Raw genomic sequence first — 25,042 nt, forward strand, 5'->3', positions numbered from 1 at the left:
CAATGTCCCTAGGGTACGATTACATGCACTAACCAAGTCAGCGAATCTGGTCACCTTGTCCCGTAAGTCGTCTCTTACGACAAGCATGAGATGCTCTGGGAGATATCTTCACAGGTTGTTGACGCATGAGTTGAGTTTCGTCAGTCGTTCCTCCAACAGCACAGAATTTGTCATCACTTTTTCAACTGAACATAGAAATATCATTTTCACATGACACATTGTAAAAATATCTGGCTATAAGGGAGTAATCTTTTGCATTTTTTAATTCAGTCTCAGCACATCTGAGTTAAACAACAGCCTTAATTTAAGTCTTAAGCGAAAACCAGATGACATGTTCATTGCTTGCTCAGAATGTGTTTTCGATCCGTGTTTTCGCTGTGTTAAATTCTGTTGCATTAATACTATTGTGTTAGATGAATACTGTACCGATCCTCATCTTGGTGTTCCTGGATATCGCATGGCTGTATCCTACACTATTGCTTGACCCGCTTGTGCCCTACGTGGAGATAAACTCAGATCCTAACTGTTTTACAGAACGCTTTAATGATATTGGAAAAGTGTTGAGTTGAACCTAGGATGTTTTAAAGGGCTGGGAGTCGAATCCCTATGAAAATAAATATAGCAAAGACATGTCAGAGTCACGCGCATGTTCTACAGATGACCTCAGTAGACAATACCAGTACAACACACCTCTTATGTACATCATGCCTAAGCTGCATGCTTTTACATATACCTGCTGGCCGACTTACGTGATGGTGTAGTCAGGCTTGATGGCCTCGGCCATGCATGTCATCGTGTCCCACTTGCCTGGATCGATGCTCATGATGTCAGTCATTGGATTGCTTGGTCCCGACTCAGACCGTAGTCACATAGTTGTGATATTATTATTATTAATAATAATATAAAACAAACGGAACTTGCTTAATAAAGTAAGAAAATGCTATTTACTTGAAACAAACCCCTTTATGCAACTCATTGTATAAAATTAACGAATACCCTTGCCCAACATAGGGCAACGCCCCACTCTGGTTGCGTTTATGGTGTGAATCGTAAGCTGAATGAGCGCGGGTAGAGTAGTGGTTAACGCGTTCTCTCGTCGCGCGGAACACCCATGTTCGAGTGACTCGAGGACACAATGTGTGAAGCCCATTTCTGGTGTCCCCCGCTGTTGTATTGATGAAACATTGCTATAAACGGCGAAAATTGCTATACACCACGCAAACTAAACTCGTTGTACTAAGATCTGCCACATGCTGTATAACGCAAAATTGTATGCATGGATCGGTGATAAACATTTTTCTCTAATTACATCTACTAGTCCACGTTGCTCTTCTTCAATTTACATGAATACCCACGATAATATAATAATGATCCGAAAACATCACATGTCCAACCCTATTTAAAGTTTCATGATCCAGTTTTGTAACATACATACATTTGGTCCAATCAACACGCGCTGGAATTTGCCACGCCCACTTCTTTTAGTGGACTATTGACCACGAATGGTACTGGGTATGTAAATATTGACCTTATTAACTAAATATCGAGAATTTTAAGAGAAAGTGCCAGTTTCGGGGATAGAGCATGTGAATATACTAGCGCAGTGATACTCTTTGTATGTAATACGGTAATGCGGAGCCAGCTATAGCGAATGGGGCGGCTGAACGCTGTCAGTTGAACTGTTGAGTGAGAGCAGCTTGGGCAGATACTCCAGCAGGATGGCCGTGCTCAGGGATTTTTTTAGTACCTCTCTTAGACTCCAGACGACACTATCATGCAGCAGACGACCACAGCTGAGGAAGTGCCTGAAGTATGTCAAGGTTTTAGTCAGTCAACGAGGCATCACGACATCGACCACGACAACTCCTTTTCCTGAGTTTGAAGGGGTGCCCAACATCAAAACACATGACGATTTGTACAGGTTCAGTTTGGAGAACCCCGACGTGTTTTGGGGTAAACTGGCACGATCCAGGTTAAAATGGTTCCATGACTTCCATAAAGTGAAAGACTGTGACATGGCAGAGGGCAAAATACAATGGTTCGATGGCGGCAAGCTCAATGCATCGGGTGAGTGTTGACAGAACGCATGCATATGTTTTGTTGTTTCTGTGTCAAAACTTCAGAGGCCCTGTTAGGGTTGGGTCATCTGTGAACACAAATGTAACAAGTCGATTAGATTTGAATTGTTTCGAATATTATTGAAAGGAGCATGTGTACCTCCTCAGTGATATTTAATTCATGGCAGCTGTTATTTGAATCACAACATCTCACCCTCAGTCGCGCCCTTTGCGATAGCATCCCTTATCGTTCTTTAGATAGTGAAAAAAATTATGTTTCTAAGATATCTTGTGGTTGTCAAACAACGTGATAATATAACTATTTTCGTATCGTGAAGTTATAGGAATTTAAGCAATTTAAACAATTTAATACCCGTTTTTGGGTTTAGAATTGAAAACTGCGGTGAAAAATACAATCTCAGATAGCATTCGTTGGGCCAACTTTGTTAGACATTGGGCCAACGTTGGGCCAAGGTCTGAATGCTATCTGGGATGTCATTGTCATATTATATGCATGAAGTTCATCCCGATTTGCTCTCAGATATTGTACTTGTCAGATTATCAAAAGAGTAACATATCTAGTCTTTGAAATTAAAACATGTTACAGAAAAGAACTAATCTTTAATCCTAAGTGATTGAATGATCTCAATAAAATATATATGAAATACAGAGGCTTTTCACTTTCAAAGGCTGAGGTAATCTTGACTTGCCAGGTAGTGATATGTTTTTATAGACATGCATGGACTGTAATGATTATATGATATGGTATACATGTATCACTGTATGACGAACAACTAGATCAAGTTTGTGACCAGTTTAGCTGAACATAGATTGAGGTTATTAGTTTTGAGGTAATATAGCTGTTGTTCAAGTATGCATGAATGAACTGCACCATATTTGGTTGGAGATAAAGCACAAGTATCCTGTAAAATTTGTTTTTTATTGTTTTAATTATTAACAATTTGAAATACAACAAGATATGATTTAATGAGTGAGTGAGTTAAGTTTTACACCACACTCAGCAACATTCCAGCCATATGGTGGCAGTCTGTAAATAATCGAGTCAGGACCAGACAATCCAGTGATCAACAGCATCAGCATCAGTCTGGGATACAATGACATGTCAACCGAGTCAGCAAGCCTGACCACCCGATATTGTTAGTCACCTCTAACACAAGAATAGGTTATTGAAGATCAGTTTTAACCCGGGTCTTCATGTGTCCACATGATTCAAAGTAAAAGGCATAAAGTGTCTCTTATCTCAACAGATAGGATGCATATAGAAAAAGTTACCAGTAATTTTAATCACAATCACTCCTCCTCAACAAATACTGTGTCCTAGCAACAGCTTTAATCGCTGATATAAGGATGTAATTCAACTGTTTAAATCATGCTCTTGTTTGGGAAAATGCTACTATTTTTGTGTATTTTCTCCCTATTTTCATAGTTGTAGAAATATGTCTTCTATTTCATAGTCAAAATTTACAGAATTGAGCAGCAGTTATTTGTTTTGTATGCAGCACTCAACAGCACATGCGATATGTCTTGGTAGCCAGTAGATAATTTGGGCCAAATGACTGATTCTGTGAATCTGTATATATCATCAGGAAGTGCTGAAGCTATTCATTGTATAATAAATTTATTGGCTATGCTTGATGGGACGTCACAACTGCACATGCTTCCCCTTCTTGAGGTTGTTCCCTACAGTTTCTCTTACTTGACTCTTGTAAGACTTCACACAGAAAATCAAACAATGTTTGTGAAGTAACTTTTTATTTTGAAAAGAAAAGTCCAGAGTTAGTTGTTTTCATTACACTCTGCATTGAAATGAATGTTTGATCATGAACTGATTTTGAATTAGATAGTGATTCATTGCTGACTAAGCATTTCCACTATGATACGTAGCAACTGTCTGAGACCAAATATATTATTCATTCTCTCAGTTTCTTAAAAGTGTATTGTTATAAACATAATTTACTGTATTTGGTTCTTCTTATTAATGCAGGTCACTGAATACCTTTACCAATGGAAGTCATAACACAATCCTGCCGATAATCCTATGCTGACCTATTTAGAGGACACCATTGTTTAGGGAGTTGAGAGGTAATGATAGCACATAGTCCTTGAAGGAGACAAAAAATATGTTAGCTCCTATGCAACCCAGTGCTCGTGGACTATTCATGACATAGCCAGAAAGTATAATGTATATATTTTCTTTTACAAGAAACTGTTAGTTGTTGTTTTTACCAATAATGGAGTTATATTCATTGAATGACTTAAGACATGATGTTGGGACTCCAGATTTTTATCCATCAAATATTTACACTATCACACAACAGTGATATAGTATCTATTAATACCCTTATATTTGCTGTGGGAACATCCATTAAATTTTGGGTTGGCTGAGAGAGTATGGGAGAATTTGTTTTTAGAAAAATCTTTATTTTTTACATCTCTATCCAACAAATTATTTATTTAATAAGCACTCTCAAACAATCTTTTCATTCTCACTATTCACATAAAAACTTTAACAATTTGGAATAACTAAGAAATTAATATTATTACAACTGCCAAAAAAATTCATTTTGAATATTTATTTCAACAAACTCATTGAAAAAAATCATCCCTCAAACACAAAGAAATCATATTCCTGTATATGTGTACAACTTAAACTTATGAAAAATAATACTTTTTTTTTGTAACATACATGCAAATGCTCACCTGTGTATTTTACACATATTTACACCCAGTGTATTACGATTGAGGAGTTCCTTCATGTATGGCCCTGTATCTGCTCTTTGTCCCAAGTCTTCTGTCTTTCCAGATATGTGGTGGAAACAAATGTTTATGAAAGCTTTCATCATGTCGTCTTCAAACTGTAGTCTTTCCGTCCTGAAAGTAGGTTTACTACTGAATTTAAACATGATTCATCTCTGATATTACCCGCCATGTACTCTAAGCAAATTTTACTTATACCATCTGTAAGAATTTAAAATTTTATAAGTGGGCCAAGTGCACGTAATGAAAATATGAATTTAGTTTGTGAACTGAAATAAGGTCTAACCTTGATAATCTCAGGCAAGGACAGAGTGCCTGGTAGCTGAGTGGGTTAGATGGTTGACTTAGTGTGCTGGCAATTAGGTGTCTGACTCTGAGGGTGTGGGTTCAAATACCATATGGGACTCAGCCAAAAAAGTAGTATAATTTCTACTTTACTAAGAAAGTGTAATCCCATATATGATATGCTACATTTGACCACTTTCTAAATGGCATTGTGTAATCATGATTAGGGCTAATTGAGTTGAAGGTGTCACTTGTTTGTTTATATGATTAGGATTAATTAACGGTCACATGCAAAATCCCTTGAAGTGAAGCAGCCGTGGTACCAAACCCAGCCAGTGGGTGTGCACTCAGTTGTAATGAAGCGTTTTCATTGGCCACTGGTGCATTGCATCATTGTTATAAGCAGACAGACAGGTAGACTTATAAGTATCAATAAACAAGACATTGAGTTTTTATGTAATGAGTAGATTATTTACTTGTTTGTGTATACAACCAAGATTAGACTATAGCTCACGACCTCATACTCTGGGTAGGCATATTGTTATGAGCACAGAGCAGCATAGCTGTTAAAACCACATTTTCGCCCAGTGCTGGGGGAAAATTAGCAAATCATTTGAACTCTGATTTTACAGGGTTTTTTTTCAACATTATAGGCTGAATTGACATTTTTGGCTATTTGTTTCAGTAAGTGCCGAAAGTTATCAGAATCTGTAAAGTTGTGTCTTACGTTGCACGTCACCTTTATAGTTTAAGGTGGCATTAATTAGGAAGTACACTCTGTTATGACTAAACACTACTGATAACAGATCATGTTTTCGAATCACAATGTACTGTTTTGTACTGTAATGACGTGACTAGCATGTGATTGTTGAATTGTTTCTATCTGCTATGTGATGATATGCCCTGGTCAGATGTCACGAAGTTCAGATAGCTCAATATTTTTTCATGTGTCTATGAATGTCAAGACAACGATGCTCGACTGTAAACTCTTATACATGGAGTGATGAACTGATGAACCTGAATTATGTTCAAAGAAGGAAGGAAGTTTAATTTCTCAGTGCGTATAACCATGGTAACACTGAAACTTAAAGACCACAGCTATTTCCTTCATTTTGTTTATTAGTTAGTGTAAACATGAATGCCTGTTTGTCAAATTCTAGACAATTTGAAAAGAGACTTCTGCTTTAAATGTTTTTCATTTGACATCTGATTTGCATCTGTATATTGGACATAATGGCTGTTTATCATGGTTATACTTACCCTATAACAGGCATATACCAAGTTATCTCCCTTACCTGCACATTTCTTCTGAATCCTATTACTGGAACTGCAACATGAATAACAAAATGTCATGAATAACTGAGAACACATAGACAAACATACACACACTTGGCAAGAAACTTGATATGTTTGTTGGAGAATGCCTATAAAATGTGTTATGTAAACTGTTGTGCAATTATTTTCAAGGCCATCATTCTTCTTCAGAGGCAAGTGTTACTGCAGGATACAAATATATCATCTGCCTAGGTACTATATGCATAGTGTTATCATACCCAATATCAAACTGTCTTTTAACAATTCCTGATTGTGCTGTGTGATGTGCAACTTTGTACTGCTTTGTTTACACTGACATATATCCCAGTCATGTGGAATAAGGAAGTAAACATGCAGATGCATGTAGTGTATCTAACCCTCTCTGCATGTCCAGAATACATGTAGGTTGTAAGCAAACAAGAATTAATATTTGGATACTTTCCTGTATTTGATACATCACTGTCCAATCAGGGGTTAGATTGGCTCAGTTGAAGTCAAACCTTCTTCAAACAACCATTCTTTTTCCCTCAAGTACGTGTCAGTCATCACGTTTTTCACAAAGTGCTGGAGTGTAGTGTGTCTATTTAAAATCTGTAATCCATCTCCTAAAAAGTATGCAACTAAGACAGAGATGTAAAATGGCACCTGTACTCAGAACTATATTTTCCAAATCCTGCACCATACTCGAATATGTATGTACTTACCTTATGCTGACTGTGAAACATCAGAATATGTGCACAGTTACGAATCATCAGGTGTATTGACTTTAGATAAGAGTGCAAAGTTCAGCGCAAGTATAGCTCACCCAAGTTGGAATTTGACCTCATTATTTGATATTTTATGACAGCTTTCCCTCTTAGTAAAGCTTTCAAATAATAATGACTAGTTGCAACTCCAATAGAGTTTAACAACATTAAGGATAAGTGCATGCTGGGATGGAAATCTAAAGCACCAACGAAATGACAAGTGTGATGTTAATACAAGACACTTGTTATGGATGAGTATTAGCACAGAAACGTGTGTAAACAGTGGAGACGTTGCACATTATAACAAGTGTCTTGTATTAACCTACCAATTTCTAAATGCCTATCAAACATCTGAAGTAGGATATTGAATAATTACACTGAAGTAGGATATTAAACAATTACACTGAAGTAGGATGTTAAACAATTGCACTGAAGTAGGATACTGAACAATTACACATTATAATCATAAACTATTTCATGCTTTGGAGACAATACTGTGAAAATAAGGTGTAATATATGTCCCAGTTTTGTATTTGTTCACTTCTTGTGCTACTTCCTCCTGCTTAGTGTATTTGAATGAGCTTTGTCAGAGTTGCTTTCAGTTTCAAAAATGTTGTAGACATTGATGATACTGTACGCTAAAGTTGCTCAAGGATGGATTGGCTGTGTATACGTGATTGCCATAGTGTAGGAATGGGTCAGCGTCTGTCAGTCTTCATTGGGTGTCATGGAAAAAGTTGTAAAGTACAATAATACAAATATATATATTGCAAGGTCCCGTGTTTCATTAATAAAATAAAAGAATTTGTTTTAGATAAAATTCATTATCTTTGCCTGTCTGTTGTTAAGTTTGACAAATAATGAATTCACTAATCCTATGTTTAATAGGCATTTAGAAGTTGATAGGGTTATACAAGACACTTGATATGGATGTACAACTTCTTTGTTATTTACACGCAATGTTTCTGGGCTAGTACTAATATATAATGAATTTCGCTGTTCCTGTCAGTGGCAGTCATACAATGATACATAGAATAAATTCATTAGTAAACATTAGTGTGTGCAAAACAATGCATATAATTTGTTTTTAACAAATTTTCTGATAAAAGTGCTATAAAAATATTTAGTCGTGCAAATTTCAAGGAAGGAAGGAATTGCTGTTCTAAAGCAAAACAGGGATTTTAAACCCATAAAGACTAGCGCTGCACGGTATTACCGGTATACCAGTATATCGCAATACCCTCATTAAAGAGTGTGAAGAACATGTGGTGTTTTTGTGACAATCTTTATGATCTCAGTTATGACAATCTTTATGATCTCAGTTAAAACCTACACCAGTCGAAGTAAACTTCGTTACACTCCACTGCTGAGTCTAACAAAACCTTATGGGAGGTTAGGTAACCTTTTACACTGACCTGTCAGAACACAGCTTACCAGATCGCGAAAGTGGACATTCACACATACCTTTAGAACTTTTTATCTCGAAAAGGCTCTTACCTGAACTGCTATTTAGTGTACAATCGCTTCTGGGTGATGCGCACAACACATGACAACAGTGAGAAAACAGTCACTAAAAATAGTGTTTTGGGCAATATTCAAGGATGTCATCTTGCGGATATATTAGGTAATGGTAACCATGTCAACAGAAACCCCAAAGCGTATATACTGTAGGTCAAATAACTGTGTTATATGCAGATTTTTTATTTGTGGAGATTTTATTTGTGGAGAGATCTGTGTCAGTGACCTGAATATTTTATAAGTCCCTCCGATCTATTTAACCGTCTCGTGTTTGATTGGACATTTATAGGTCACTGAAAGGTTAACTGATGCGACCTTCTACTAGGTTTTGTTAGACTCAGTGTGGAGTGTAACAAATAACACTGAGACTAAGTTTACTTAGACTGAACCTACACATATTTTTATTCACAGCAGATGTTTTCCCTAGTATTTTAGTGACAAAACTGCATACTGTAATGCTATAAATTGTATAAAAAGGAACACAGTATCCATGACTATGCACCCTAATTTTATGTTAAAGGACGTTCAATGTAGAAAATAAGGATTGACGTGCACAATTAGTACCTCTCACTGACAAATACTTAAAGGTCACATGTAACCGAAAGATCAAACACAATTGAAACCCAGTTATCACTTGTGATGATATATAAAATGCATTGGTGTTTGAGGATAAAACAAATGAATAAAATTATAAGCGTATAATCAAATCACACATGCAATATTTTGTACTTGGGTTTTACCTCCCTCGAAACGAAGCAGCTGTTATACCAAACCCAGTCAGGGCTGGTGGATGTGCAGTCATGTGTAACAATGCCTTGTCATTGGCACCTGGTTCATTTGCCGATACACTTAGCCGGCTCTTCGTTTATAACTTATAAGCCAAATACGTCTTAATTTCAGGTTGCAAATGATCAGTAAATGAAGTTGTGCATTGCATATTATCATAAGCAAGCAGACAGGCAGGCAGACATATAGGTGTTAGTAAAGCAGAAATTATAAGTTATCACATCGTGTCGAGGGAAGTACAGGGTTTTATCAGTCCCGAGTAAGGTTGTATTACCCGAGCCGGAGGCAAGGGGAATACAACATTACGAGGGACTGATAAAAACCCCATATTTCCCGAGACACAATGTGATAACACATTTATCTAGCTGAATGTTTTCACTAAATCAAAACAAAGCAACACACATCGAATCGACTTGCTGCCATGTTGACACCAGCTGATCGTTTGACCTCAATGCACCGCACGTTACTAAAGGCTTGATGCACGCGTTTCTTACTTCGCGTCGTCACCGAGGCGTAGCAGGGTGATATGACTTTCATACTCCAGCTGGCGGATCCTGATGGATGTACATGGTATTTTATCAGAGTCACGTGGACCAATCAAAACTCGACATTCTTACACGAGGCTAGATAATGAATTTTTTCTATGACAAAGTCTGCTTATCACAGTCAACATGTTTTTCGTGTGTAGAGAGTAGATTATTTACTTATTATTATAGATTATATACCTCATACACCAGGCAGGCATACTGTTTCAAGCTCTGCGAACCTACTCACTGCACGTGCATTATTAGCACAGTGCAGCATAGCTGTTGAAACCACTTTTTCCACCAGCGCTGGGGGAAAATTAGTGAATCGCTTCAACTCCCATTTCACAGGCTTTTTTTTTCATCGCTCTTTTTCAACTTTATAGGTTGAACTCGCATTTTTGATGATTTGTTTCGGTAAGTGCATACCAAAAGATATCAGAATCTGCAAAGTTGTGTTTTATGTTGCATGTGACCTTTAAGGTCCCAGTATATATTGCACTGTGTATCGCAATACGGGTACCTATATCACTGCATATTACAATACAATTTTGTTACCATTACACAGCCCTATTAAGACAGACATCACTGTAGTTATCAAGGACAACATGTTTATTCAAATCCATACAGGACAGTCCTTTGTCCTGTGATACAGGAACAAAAGATATAATTGATAATCTGTTGCATGGGACATTGTCAATACTTTTCGCTTTCTTGTGAAACCTCCTCCTTATATTTGATGATGTCAGTTAGATGTGGTTTTGTAAACAAGTCATTTCGGCTTGTTAGGAGACATACCAAGAGCTCAAAAGCTTATTTATCATTGACATCGGTAGTTGTTCATTTTTTTCTTCACTTTGAAAGAAACCATACACCTAAAAATCATCTGTTTCGACTTAGTACACTATGCAGCATGTACACTATGTGTTCACATTGTTCCTGGTATGGTTGTAAACCTCTTTTGTTCAATACAACGACCTTGTCAAGTTGTACACATTTCGACATGATACATGTACATGTAGTTTTGAAAACTACTTCCTGTAGTGATTGGTATAAAAATAATGAACAGAAGATACTGATATACATTTCGACATAATACATGTACATGTAGTTTTGAAAACTACTTCCTGTAGTGATTGGTATAAAAATAATGAACAGAAGATACTGATATACATTTCGACATGATACATGTACATGTAGTTTTGAAAACTACTTCCTGTAGTGATTGGTATAAAAATAATGAACAGAAGATACTGATACACATTTCGACATAATACATGTACATGTAGTTTTGAAAACTACTTCCTGTAGTGATTGGTATAAAAATAATGAACAGAAGATACTGATACACATTTCGACATAATACATGTACATGTAGTTTTGAAAACTACTTCCTGTAGTGATTGGTATAAAAATAATGAACAGAAGATACTGATACACATTTCGACATAATACATGTACATGTAGTTTTGAAAACTACTTCCTGTAGTGATTGGTATAAAAATAATGAACAGAAGATACTGATACACATTTCGACATAATACATGTACATGTAGTTTTGAAAACTACTTCCTGTAGTGATTGGTATAAAAATAATGAACAGAAGATACTGATACACATTTCGACATGATACATGTACATGTAGTTTTGAAAACTACTTCCTGTAGTGATTGGTATAAAAATAATGAACAGAAGATACTGATACACATTTCGACATAATACATGTACATGTAGTTTTGAAAACTACTTCCTGTAGTGATTGGTATAAAAATAATGAACAGAAGATACTGATACACATTTCGACATAATACATGTACATGTAGTTTTGAAAACTACTTCCTGTAGTGATTGGTATAAAAATAATGAACAGAAGATACTGATACACATTTCGACATAATACATGTACATGTAGTTTTGAAAACTACTTCCTGTAGTGATTGGTATAAAAATAATGAACAGAAGATACTGATATACATTATCATTCACTGTATTGACATACATTAGATTATTTACAATTTTGAGTTTGCAGACTGTGAAATAGTTTTTATGGGACAAAAATAAAAGGCTTTTGGACATGTGTGCAAATTTGACACAACATCTTTTGCAGGACTTTAGTGCATCTCTATAATTGGGACGCCTGCGATGGTAACTGCAATTAGTATGTACAAAAGGATGCTAGACAAGTTATTTTTTGTATTCCAGTGAACTGTGTGGACCGCCATCTAGAAACCCGTCAAAACCAGGTGGCGCTGATCTGGGAGAAGGACGAGCCAGGGACACAGGAGACAGTTACTTATGGGTAAGGCATTTAGGGACCATTCTGCAAGGGACCTTTATTCTTTAAAAGTGTATTTGCTGAGTACAACAATTACCTTACAAAATTTACGCATCATAATTGTTTTTTGTCACCATTTCACTAAAACATGTGGCTAGTAGATTTCATAAAAACTTGTATTAACACCAGCTTGAACCAGTAGTAGAAGTAGAACCAAATTACCATCTCACTCACTCACTCACTCACTCACTCACTCACTCACTCACTCACTCACTCACTCACTCACTCACTCACTCACTCACTCACTCACTCACTCACTCATGCACACATATGCACATATGCACATATGTGACTCACACATTCACTGGTCAATTTTTCATTGTAAAACTTTACATCTGTTTTGTCACTATTCCAGTTATAATCAGGTGTGACAGCTTCATGTTGGAGGTATGCCTGAAGTGATGCAGGACATTAACCACAATGGTGAAACCCACTAGCATGGGCACGGTGCTGAATACTCATGAAGAACTAGATATAGCAATAATAAGTTGGGTGATAACACATTGATTTTAACTTTCCAGTGAGCTGTCTGTCATGGTGAACAAGATGGCCAACATGCTGCGCCACAGTGGAGTGGACCGCGGTGACCGAGTGGCTATCTACCTGCCTAAGTCCCCCATAGCAGTAGCATCCATGTTGGCTTGTGCCAGGATTGGTGCCATCCACAGCGTAGTGTTCGCAGGCTTTAGTGCAGAGGCACTGGCAGGAAGAATACAAGATGGTAGGTATAGAGGTATTTTCATGCAAGTCTGCATATCAGTAAATTTTTATAATTTCATGAGGACATTCTTTTCACAAATATTATGAATATGAATTTTTTTATCAACCAGTAGTGGACTAAATATATACAATATTGGTACCACAATTATTTCTTCATTTGCTTTGAGACCAAAATTGTATTATGCTGAGATTATAACCTTTGTGTCTTTCTGTGGTAGGAGTAAAATAAAGGAGAGTATTATACATATCTTTTACTCCTAGTATATGATAATTAAGATATACACATAGTTTATAGTCTCTGTTTTAAATGATGTTTTATTACCGATGCTGACGAACACAAGCCATGCATGCAGCATAAGATAACAGTCCACTGACATTACATGAATCGCTTTTAACAAAACGAATTTACATCACCAGCAAATGCTGAAACTGTAATTACTGCCGACCAGGGACTTCGGGGAGGGAAAATCATCGAGCTCAAGAGAACTGTAGATGCTGCTGTTCAGAAGTGTCCAAGTGTCAAACGTGTGTTTGTGTATCAGCGCACAGGGGGAGATGTACCTATGGGCAAAGTGGACATACCACTTGACAAGGTTGGTCGAGAAACTACATACCAGATGGTCATTAAAAGAACTTTCGGAACTGAAAACTATTTTCATGATGAAGTTGGTTCAACAAGCAAATGTTGAATACAATAAATAAAGTTCAGTGCTCATAACAAACAGACAGATATGTCAATCATAACAGGTCCAGGCTGTTTGCCGCAGGAGGTTTTTTAGAAGTAGGTGTTCAAGTGAAAGGTGACCCATGAAGGTCTCAGGGTAGAATAATCCTTCAGCAACCCATGCTTGCCTTGAAAGGCAACTATGCTTGTCGTAAGAGGTGACAGGCTCGCTGACTTGGTTGACACATCATCGGTTCCCAATTGCCCAGTTCAATGCTAATGTTGTTGATCACTGGATTGTCTGGTCCAGACTCGATTATATACAGACCACCGCCATATAGCTGGAATATTGCTAAGTGCATCGTAAAACTAAATTCACTAACCAACTCAAGTGAAAGGCAGATATTATACATGACAACTTCTTGTTCACTCTATGTCATAACATTTCTGGGCTATTCCTTCCCCTTACATCAGCTGAATTGTGCCCAGATACATTGTGGCATACAATAAACAAGTTGTTATCCATAGAATTTGCCTTATGCTTTTATTTGCTGTATATCTTGCTGCCAATAAGAGCAAAAAATGATTTTTTGGTTTCCAGTAGCGCAAATTCGATGCTTATGCTGTTGATCACTGGATTGCCCAGTCCAGACTCGATTATTTTCAGATGGACGCCATATACCTCAGTGTGGCATAAAACTAAACTCACTCACTCACTCACTGGATAGTGATGGCGGTTATCATTAAACTCACTCACTCTCTCACTGGATAATGATGGCGGTTATCATGTCAGATGTCCTCATGCACAAAGGGATCCTAGTGTTGCATCATCGGAACTTATAGTTTAGCTTAGGGATGGAAGGGTAACCTAGTGGTTCGCTTGACAGCGAAAAGCCAGGTTCAATTCCCCACATGGGTACAGTGTGAGAAGCCCATTTCTTGTGTCCACAGTTGTGATGTTGCTGGAATATTGCTAAAAGTGGCATAAAACCCAACTCAGTCACTCACTTTAGCTTAGGTTTGTTGTCACAGAGTGAACATCTCTTTGAGCAAGTTGGTCAACTCCATGTGTTTATACCCTCTAGGCATTAAGCGGTGAGTCTGCTTCATGCAAACCATCTGAGATGGGAAGTGAGGATCCACTGTTCATGCTATATACATCTGGCAGCACAGGAAAACCCAAGGGCATATCTCACTCAACTGGTGGCTACCTCCTCTACACTAATGTAACCTTCAGGGTAAGTAATAGGGGTGCTTTAATGTATGCAGTGTTAATACCTCATTATTTAAAACCTTTAACTTCTTAAAAATGTAATTCTTTTTAAAACCTAGATAAAGTTTGGAAACTTAGATAACTCTCAAGGCAAGGCTGTACCTGTTGTTAGCTTCAAGGTGTAATCTGTTACTGTTGTGTGCCTTGCCAGCATGTCTTTGACTACCAGGACGGTGAAGTGTTTGGCTGCGTTGCAGACATTGGGTGGATCACCGGACACAGCTACGTGGTGTACGGGCCCCTCTCTAATGGGGCAACCACCCTGTTGTTTGAGAGCACACCTGTATACCCTAATCCAGGTAGGGAAGCTGGTTTAGACATGTTTTATGGTTTCATGTAGGATGTCAAATAATGTGTTTCAACGTTTTTTCATGTCTTAAGACTTGAAGAATCATGAACTCAACGGCATGAAAAGTGATTTGCGAGGTTCAATCTCTGGTTACATTCTCTTGGCTGTGAGGCCCCACGAGGCCCTGCAGGGGTTTCCGAACAAACCAAAAGCAAGTTTTTGGTTTTGGAAATATTATTTGAAAAATATAGTTACAACTGTTTTGGGAATTTACAATAGACATAAAGTGCTTATAAATACCTCAAGGAGAACTCCCTGTAAAGAATCAGCAACTTCTAAAAACTCATGAGAGTTTCTTTTATTATATTAAGAAGTATGAAATTAAGGAAGATTTTTAAACATTGTAGAGAAAAAATTATGCTTGATTAACCAATTAATAAGAGGCCATGAAAATGATGTATAATTGTCAATATATATTGAATTGTATTAATGCCTAGGTCGGTACTGGGAAATGGTGGAGAGGTTAAAACTTAACCACATCTATCTTGCACCCACTGCACTAAGATTGTTGCTCAAGTCAGGAGACTCTTGGGTGAACAAGTATGACCGATCTTCACTACGAAAACTGGGGTGCGGTGAGTGTGTTACCAGTCCGTCAGAGCATCTTGGTACTAGGGCCTGATAAAGAATTTTGGAGAAGGGGGAGTGCACGTATATTATGAAGTCCATAGGTTATGGGGCAAAAGGGAGAAAATATGTCTCCCTCTCTCTTGATGAGGTTTTGAGTATTTGATACTTCCTGTTACTTCGCTTTTTGGCTGGCACCAAACCTGTGGACAGTCACACTGTGCAAAATGGTCTTAAATGGGAGTGCACAGCATTATTAGGATGCCTGTATTCCAGTACAGTAGAACCTGGATAAGCAAACATATAATGTACAAAGGGATATAGGAAACAAATTTAAAAGTCCTGTCAATAGTCCTTTATAGCATCATTAAAATTATACTCCAATAACAAACTCATGGGTAGAGAATTAATGGCAATAGCAAACTGATATGCTACCCCCAAGCCCCAATTAATGACGTGATAACGAAGTCACTCATTGTCAGCTCAGCCACCTAGTGGTATATATCAACCTTGTTTGTGTCGAATCAACATCTTCAGTTCACCCTCATCACTATGGCAGGCAAACATAAAGTTATCATCTTTGACACCAAGCTTCAGATAATTCAGGCTGTAGAATCAGGTGTGAAATCTAAGACAAACATCGCTTTTGACTTTGGCATTCCAAAATCCACTCTCAATTCCATTATTAAGAATCAACAAGTCTATTCTTGCAAATCTGTGTCTTCTGATTCTGGCAAAATTGTGGACTTTATTTATTAAATGCAGTTAATTTATTTATTGTTGAGATTGTTGTGATTGTTAAATATGTTTTGCTAATATCTATGAATGATCAATTCAGAATTCTAATATTATATCAATGTACACGAATAAAGATTTGTAGCCTCTGTTTCAGTTAGTGTTCCCCTACAAAATTTAATTACAAAAAGGCATTAAATTCTTAAGTCAACCTATCTAAAGTTATCTCCCATGTATCCATGACTAAAAATGCCATGCTAACTTTGCATCACTCTATTTACTTTAGTTTGTACAAAACAGAAATGCATGTATAATCAGTGTCAGTAGCTGTGCACAATACAACTCACTTTTTTGCAATACAGATACCTATTTTGTTCTTTATTGTAATACATGTACACAACCCATCTGTTGAACCCTGTGAAGCCCATTTCTTGTGAAATTGCTGGAACATTGCTTAAAGTGGCATGAAACTAAACTCACTCACTCTGTTGAAGTCCATATGTGTAGAAATGCTTTTTGAGTAAAACCATACTCACACTCATCATCATTTTAAGCTAAAACATAGACCCATAAATTTCAATTCTTCAAGCCACAGGTGTTTTTAGGAAATGTCTACTATTAAAATTATTATTTAGTGCTTACATTTGAGCCACAAATTGCAAAGAAAGAACTGTGTCATTGACAGTCTCCATGTTGTTTCCAGTTGGTGAGCCACTCAACCATGAGGCTTGGCAGTGGTACTACCATGTAGTTGGGGAGAACAGGTGTGACATCATTGATACCTGGTGGCAGACAGGTCAGTGCGTAAAGGGGGACTGCTTTCTTAAACTTGATCTGGCATATTTTACCTTGTTTAAAAATTATCAGCTAAACACTAACCAGTCTCTCTTTTCTAGTTTCAGCAGTTTATTTGCTTGCTTTTGTACCATATTTTCCATTTTGATTATGTAACCTCAAATGTTCAAGCACACTCTGTCAACGTATATCAGCAGTGTCAAGTTTTATCATGTGAAGAAGAGACCATATATGGTCTCTGTGTAAAGTGACCTTTAGATTTAAATACCTTTTATTTGACATGTTGTTTTCTGAACCAACCAGAGACTGGGGGCATCAGCCTGGCTCCCAGACCATCGGCTCCTGGTGCTGAAATAATACCTGCCATGCCAATGAGACCATTTTTCGGCATTGAGCCTGTTCTCATGGATAGCAAGGTATTGCTGAAGTAGAAGTACTGTCAGACTGTTAGCATTTTGTTAACTTCATAGATTTTGCTGAGGAATGACTCGAGAGTTTGTTTTTTGTTATCTGTATCATGATGATGGTATTATATTTTGTTGTATAGTAAACAATGTAAAGTAATGACATTTGGAAAACCTAACTAAAGACAAGTCACCCTATGTTGTGGTTTCTTGTGTTGCTTTTCTTACCTTGCTTACACACTTGCACTTTGACCATGTCAATAGATTCTCTCAATCTGCCTTTGTTTGAATTGTTAGCATCATCTCATTAACACCACTTTACAACAAAGCTAAAACTTCACTTGACTCTTGATTTTGTTTAAGATGTTCAAATCTTATGTCTAATATGGCTGCTACAGCAGCCATTTGTAACGACAACGAAAATTCATATGCCAATTACTTGTAAATCCGTAAGAGGTGAATGTTAAAGCTCCATGGAATCATGATTTTGTATGAGAATCCATGAATCTTCTTGTGTAGGGTCAAGAGTTAACAGGGAATGATGTCAATGGAGCTCTGTGCATCAAGAAGCCATGGCCTGGCATGACACGCACTATCTATGGCGACCATGACCGATACCTGGACACATACTTCAAACCTTACCCTGGTCAGTAATCTACCTCACCTTTATCTGCAGAAATCTCATCTTAAGAGAGGAAAGGGAGTTAAATGATTGTGAAAGTCCACTTTCAACCCTTGCCGACCTAGGCTGGGTATTTCGCAACTGGATTATAGCCCTACCAGAGGCTTAATGTCAGTTACGTCTTTCTCCCATATCATTTGCATTTGCTTCAAACAGAGTGGCAGCACTCAGTTAAGACGATTAGACTGAGAATCAATATATACTGGGGTATAGTGTGATAAAACTGGTCTTACATCACAAATTGCCTCAAACCATGTTGAACTCCTACAGTGGACCAACATCTGCACACCAGTTGCCGTGGAGCTGTGTGTGTTGTTGATCTTTTTTAGCATGTATTTTTTAATGTCCAGGGCTGTACTTTTCGGGTGATGGTGCCCACCGAACTGACAAGGGATACTACCAGATTACAGGCAGAATGGATGATGTCTTGAATGTCACCGGCCATAGACTCGGCACAGCAGAGATTGAAGATATTATTGTGAGAATATTATTATAGTACACACTAGAGATGTTAATAAATTTGCATAATATTTAATCCACCTGTCATTTAGAGTGGTTAGGGGATGGGATTTATATGGAGTCACAGATGTTTCACAAGGGAAAAGTGCCTTAAACACCTCTGTCTATCTGACTTCTGAGTTTGTTACTGTACTTTATTATTAGAATGGCTGACAAATTGCAGTTGATTGTGATTTCAGAAAACAGGATGTTGTGATTTGTTTTCCAGACTGAGCATCCAGACATCGCTGAAGCAGCTGTGGTGGGCTTCCCTCATGACATCAAGGGAGAAGGTAGGGTCTGCCACAGTCATGGTACCTACCATCTACCTCGCAACATGTCAGCTATGACAATGATGAATCTGTGTTAACGACAGTCAAAATCACATAGTGGAATTGGGCCTTTGGTCAACTGCAGAAAATTCCTGTACAGTTAAAATCTGATTATAAATCAGATTTCTCAGGCACATGAGCATACACAGGCAGCCACAGTCACATATCCGAACACGCACTCTCACATGTACACTCACACTCTCACACACATATGCACCTGTGCACGCCCGCCCACCTGCCCATGCACGCACACACACACGCACGCACGCACACACACACACACACACACTTCTCTCTCTCACACACAAAACCCACTCTCACACATTATTTGTCTCTCACACAACATTTTTAAGGCCATGTCTTACCCATCACTTGGTGTGTGTGCAGGTGTATACGCCTATGTGACACTGAAGGATGAGGTGAAGATGTCCAACAAAGAGATCTGTGAGCAGCTGAAGAACATTGTGAAGGTCAACATTGCTGGTTATGCCGTACCAGATGTAATACTAGTGAGTGGGTTACTGTATATGCATGGCTGAAGTATTTGTGCTATATATCTGTTTGACAACACAATGATAGTCAACTATATGTACTATATATCTGTTGGACAACACAGTGATAGTCACCTACTTGCACTAAACATTTATTGGACAACACAGTGCTAGTCAACCACTTGTACTATATGTCTGTTGGACAGCAGAGTGAGAGTCAAATATTTGTACTATATCTGTTGGACAACATAATGCTAGAGAATAATTTGTACAATATCTTTTGGACAACACAATGATAGGGAGAAAATTCGGTACATTTTGTGTGATACCTTGTGTGAAACTGTAAGTTACCCCACGTGTTGATTGTTTTGCCTTAATTAGGAGGACTATGAAAAGATTAGAAATGGTCTCTTCAGTTGATTTTATTTTTTTGTGTGAGTGTGTTTAGGAAGGCTAAATTCTGCACATGCTTCATGTAAGTCAGTGTTGCTTTTTGTCAATATCAGACTTAGTTAAGATTACATGCTAATATGTACTAATGAAGCTCGGAGATTTTCAACAGAGCAAGGAAGAAATGATTGTCAAAGTTTCATTACAGGTAACACCAGGCTTGCCAAGAACTCGATCAGGTAAGATAATGCGACGCATATTACGACAAATTGCAGCAGATAAATTGGATGCACTTGGAGATGTGTCAACCCTTGCAGAGCCTGACATTGTTGATACCATCATCAAGATCCACATCAAACTCACAAATTCTCAGAATTAATCTGGAGAATTGCTGCTATTGGACGGCACTTGACAGAATATGCCATTTGAGCCAGGACTAACGGCTACAAGAACTTGCCATTTAGGAGCAATGTTGAATGGGATCTTTTTGGGTGGATGGAAGGAGATGGGGTTAAAAGAAACAACAAATGGCATAAATGTTCAGGGTGATGGTTGCGACAACCACAAATCTTTTTACTGTCATGAAAACAATGGATGTCAATATTGTGGTTATGTTACGGCAGCATTAGATAAATCCTTATAGATGGTCATGAATTATTCTTGAAAAGGTTGTCCATGTTTTTTCGTTGTGTTGTTTTTGTAAAATAAATGTATTCTGATTTATAAGGTTTGGACATTTTGTAAGATATGCCTGAGTGCCTATATCCATGATATCAGGAAGTCAAATTTTTAATAGCTGTGTGGCTTCCTGCACTTCTTGCAATACTGTGCATCATTAACTTTACCGATTCTTACAGTTTATTGATTGGTTGTTGCTGTCATGTATCCATGGCAACCATTACAGCATACTCCATATTTTTTGTGACAAATTGTTTCTCCAAAACAGTTGGTTCCTTACAGAGAAGTGTGATGGCATCACCACCTTTACACATAGTAAAGGAGAAAACAGACATCCAAGGGTTTTATTCAAAATGTAAATATGACAGAGTGAGAGAATATCTCCAGTCCTGAGAGTTTACATTTTTAAAGTAGAATGAGCCATAAATGTTTAATCGTAATTAATAACCATTTAAATGCAAGAAATACCACAAGAAGGAAAAAGAAAAAAATGGAATAGTTTATAATATATATAATGAATTCAATGAAAGTGTGAGGTCTGTCATGTCATCATATACCAAGTGAGAAAACACTGGTTTACATTACTGATATATATGATTTTGAAGGTTCGATACATTGAAATTACATTGTGAAAGTAATTGATATATGGTTGGTCAGATTTCAACATTGGATGCATATCAAAAAGCCTTCCAGTATAAGAATTTCTTCCGTAAAAATGTGAAATGTCCAGGCAAGCCTCACAATTCAAATACATGTAATTATAAGGGAAAGTTCAGTGTACATGCAATTCTAATCTAGCCACTAACCACATAATAAACAAAAACACGAGAGCCGCACATTTTCTCTACCTCATTTGAAAGAGTTGTTTTCAGTCATTCATATGGAGCTTTGTTTCTATGTTGATTTTACTCTACATTCATACACACATGAAATGCATCCCATTTACATACTACTTTGTCATGCGCACAATATTCAATTGGTATGCAGGTGAGAGATTATTTATGTTATGTATGATAATGTATGACAATGTATGACAATGTATACTGAACACCACAAAAAACACAAGTTTTATAAAAAGTGAAATCTCATAACAGTAAGCAGTCATGTTTATGTCTTCTATTTAAATACTTGACAAATGCCAGATTTGTGTTTCTTTTGCTGTTTAGTATATATATTTCTGTGAACAGGATAATATTTTTGTATTTTATTTGACAATTTTTAATGTGCTATTGCAGTTTTTAACATTTTAACCTGTTTTATTCTGTGTGAATACTGTTACATGTGCTGAATATATGGCAGCCACCTAAACATTCTTATTCAAGTCAAAAGCTCTAATTATGGGGGTATTTTCATGAGAAAACACATGTCTGGAAACTGATAACAATAATATTTTATTGCCTTTTTGGCATAGATCCAGTGTAAGTAAACCTATCCTCAGTACTTTTTGTTACACGCCACTACTGAGTCTAACAAAACCGTATGGGAGGTTGCATCCAGTAACCTTTGAGACTGACCAATCAGAACACAGCTTACCAAATCGCGAAAGTGGACATTCGCACATACCTTTTGAACTTTTTATCTCAAAAAGGTTCTTACCCGAACGATTTCAAATGCTGTTTAGCGTATGCTCGCTTCCAGGTGATGCACACAGTGTACGTACAACCATGACAACAGTGAGTAAACAGTCGCTGAAAATAGTGTTTTTGGCAATATTCAAAGATGTTATCTTGTGGAAATATTAGGTAATGGTAACCATGTCAAGAGAAACCCCAAAGTGTATGTACTGCAGGTCAAATAACTGTGTTATATGCGGATTTTTGTTTGTGGAGATATGTGTCAGAGACCTGAATATTTTGAAAGTCCCTCCGATCCTTAAATAGCAGCCGTTGTCTTATTGGTTAAATCTATTTAAGCATCTCACGTTTGATTGGATTACCTGATGCAACCTTCTACTAGGTTTTGTTAGACTCAGTGGTGGAGTGTAACGAAATACACTTAGACTAAGTTTACTTAGACTGGGAATGGATCATTGTAAAGTTGACAATATTCCATTTGACTTGATGAGTATAGAGAGCTCAATGATCGGTTGACACATTAGACTCACAATTTTACATACATGTACATGATGTTGACACAAGGATTCAGGGTCTTGCTGTGAGATTTACACATCAGGTATAACTTGCATAATGACACATTTGTGAAAGACATCCAGGCTAGTGAAATAATAAATACATTCAAGGGTACACTTCTCTGTTATATATTTCAGTAAACCTATGTATAATATATTTTAAAACATGCACTCGTGAATGGACTGATTTTCATGTTTGTGTCAAACATGTACTTAAATATGATGCCTTTTAACAAGAAGATTTCTTTGTTGTTGTTAGTTCTTCTTCTCATGGAAACAGAATGGCATTAGTATGGCCATGCCAAAATATGGCTGCATTTCTGAGGAACTTAACAATACTAAAATTGAAATCTAATTCTACTATTATACTTTGAAAAAAATTGAGAAATATGAATGTGATGAATCAAATTATTGTAGAAGCTATGAATTAGTAACATAAGAATGTTTACAGTATTGATATCTGCTTGCTCAAATGGCTGACTCTACTCTTGTTATACAATATAGCAGGTATAGAGACACTTAATACCTGGTTAAGGGACTAGTCATTTAGTACAAGGGTAGGTGGATGAGATTTTTTTAATGCATGATGTACTGGAAAGAATTACTTTCAGCTAGTGCTTATAATAATTTTGAATAACCCTCCCCAAATATGGGGATTGGTTTTGCCCCAAGAGTCAGTTTAATTTTTGGTGATTCTCCCCTGATTCATTCTCACCCTTTATCCTAAATGACTAGTCCCTTATCATGATCCGTAATAATTGCTCATATATGACTAACAATGAAACATAATTGCTCATGTGTGACAGAATGTTGTATCATGTTACAGTCAGTACATGTTTGGTGTTCATGGTGATGATTACGACAATAGTGTCTTATTTGTTGTTTTGTCTGAGATATTTCAGCCATTCATAATAACTTGTGAACATATTGCAAGGTGTTTCTTCACATTGGACAGTCCAACCCCTAACCAACATGTAACTGTCAAATTATCTGTGCTGACGCACAGTGCCACCATCTCAGGTATATTATGCATCTTAAAAAGCTTTGAATTTACCATGTATTCTCCCACCTCTGAATGAATGAATTGTTCAAACTTTCAGCTGAGTTATAATTTTTACATTTATCATAAGCTTTGTTGACCTTATAGATGGTTTCACTGGGATTGACTAGGATTGGTAATTACAGATGTTGGAAAGAATTTGTAAGTTACAAGTACTCAGTGGTGTGATATACACCTACACTATGTTTAAGAGGTGTCTGTGCTTGATGAAATGGCAACTGTTGTCCTTGTCTTCCTTTAGACAAGCATTAAGGTAACTAGTCTGAGGTGTCATTCAGTTATATTACATATTTCGTAATAACTGTGATTATGTTCCCTAGATTGTATGCAAAGCCAAGACTACTTTACATTTCCTTATATATATGCTATATGAAATGTTTTATATATATATATGATAGACTGGTTGTAACACTAATATTAACTGAAACAGTTTTGTAGATCATGTATTTGATGTCATGTGTCTTTACATGGTGTTAACTATATATCTGAGATTCAGCATATGCAAGAGTTGTTAGAAAATGAATGTTATGATACTCAGGTCTTTAGCAAGTAGATGACCACATTCTCAGTTGAAAAAAAGAAGGAATTTTTATGCAATACCAAAATGAACACTTTGGCCATAAGGGAGGTTTTTGTTAATCCCAGAATTCATGTTTTTGGAATCCAACCTCATTGGTGAATATGCCAGTGCCTTGCAATAAAACAATGTATTTTTGCTGGCAGCATATGCCATTTAATTTTGAAGATAAAATATTGATATAATGTGTACTGAAATGACACTTGTGAATTGTTTGTGGATGCATGTGTGCAAGATGTTTTGCCCATACACATCAGATTGTAGCATGTTGTGAGGATATGGAATAAACATTTCATAATCAGAAACACTGCTTTGTTTCTTTGTCTCTATGAGTAACCTGATTGAGGAGAAAATGG

General features: G+C 37.0%; 1 protein-coding gene and 1 long non-coding RNA gene across 2 annotated transcripts; one reads left to right on the top strand and one right to left on the bottom strand.

The window, feature by feature from the left end:
• Nucleotides 1-924: 924 nt before the first annotated feature.
• On the bottom strand, nucleotides 925-7,224 carry LOC137294137 (uncharacterized). The gene is made up of 4 exons (XR_010957509.1): nucleotides 7,139-7,224; nucleotides 6,416-6,447; nucleotides 4,779-4,949; nucleotides 925-2,146 (listed from the first exon to the last, which is right to left on the bottom strand). It is a non-coding gene; the product is annotated as an uncharacterized lncRNA (long non-coding RNA).
• LOC137294136 (acetyl-coenzyme A synthetase 2-like, mitochondrial) lies at nucleotides 1,637-20,966 on the top strand. The gene is made up of 14 exons (XM_067825115.1): nucleotides 1,637-2,067; nucleotides 12,211-12,307; nucleotides 12,865-13,064; nucleotides 13,481-13,656; nucleotides 14,813-14,965; nucleotides 15,152-15,299; nucleotides 15,787-15,924; nucleotides 17,355-17,447; nucleotides 17,750-17,862; nucleotides 18,370-18,496; nucleotides 18,883-19,010; nucleotides 19,260-19,323; nucleotides 19,750-19,871; nucleotides 20,452-20,966. The coding sequence occupies exons 1-14, from the start codon at nucleotides 1,719-1,721 to the stop codon at nucleotides 20,620-20,622; spliced, it is 2,079 nt and encodes a 692-aa protein (XP_067681216.1). The 5' UTR covers nucleotides 1,637-1,718; the 3' UTR covers nucleotides 20,623-20,966.
• Nucleotides 20,967-25,042: the final 4,076 nt, after the last annotated feature.

This window comes from Haliotis asinina, chromosome 8 (assembly GCF_037392515.1).
Source record: "Haliotis asinina isolate JCU_RB_2024 chromosome 8, JCU_Hal_asi_v2, whole genome shotgun sequence".
Taxonomy (NCBI): Eukaryota; Metazoa; Mollusca; class Gastropoda; order Lepetellida; family Haliotidae; genus Haliotis; species Haliotis asinina.

Bases quoted from the DNA above. Each gene is read 5' to 3' on its own strand.
- LOC137294136 (XM_067825115.1), top strand. From the start codon at position 1,719: ATGGCCGTGCTCAGGGATTTTTTTAGTACCTCTCTTAGACTCCAGACG. The intron at 2,068-12,210 runs GTGAGTGTTGAC...TTTGTATTCCAG, and splicing joins CGGCAAGCTCAATGCATCGG to TGAACTGTGTGGACCGCCAT. The intron at 18,497-18,882 runs GTCAGTAATCTA...TTTAATGTCCAG, and splicing joins ATACTTCAAACCTTACCCTG to GGCTGTACTTTTCGGGTGAT.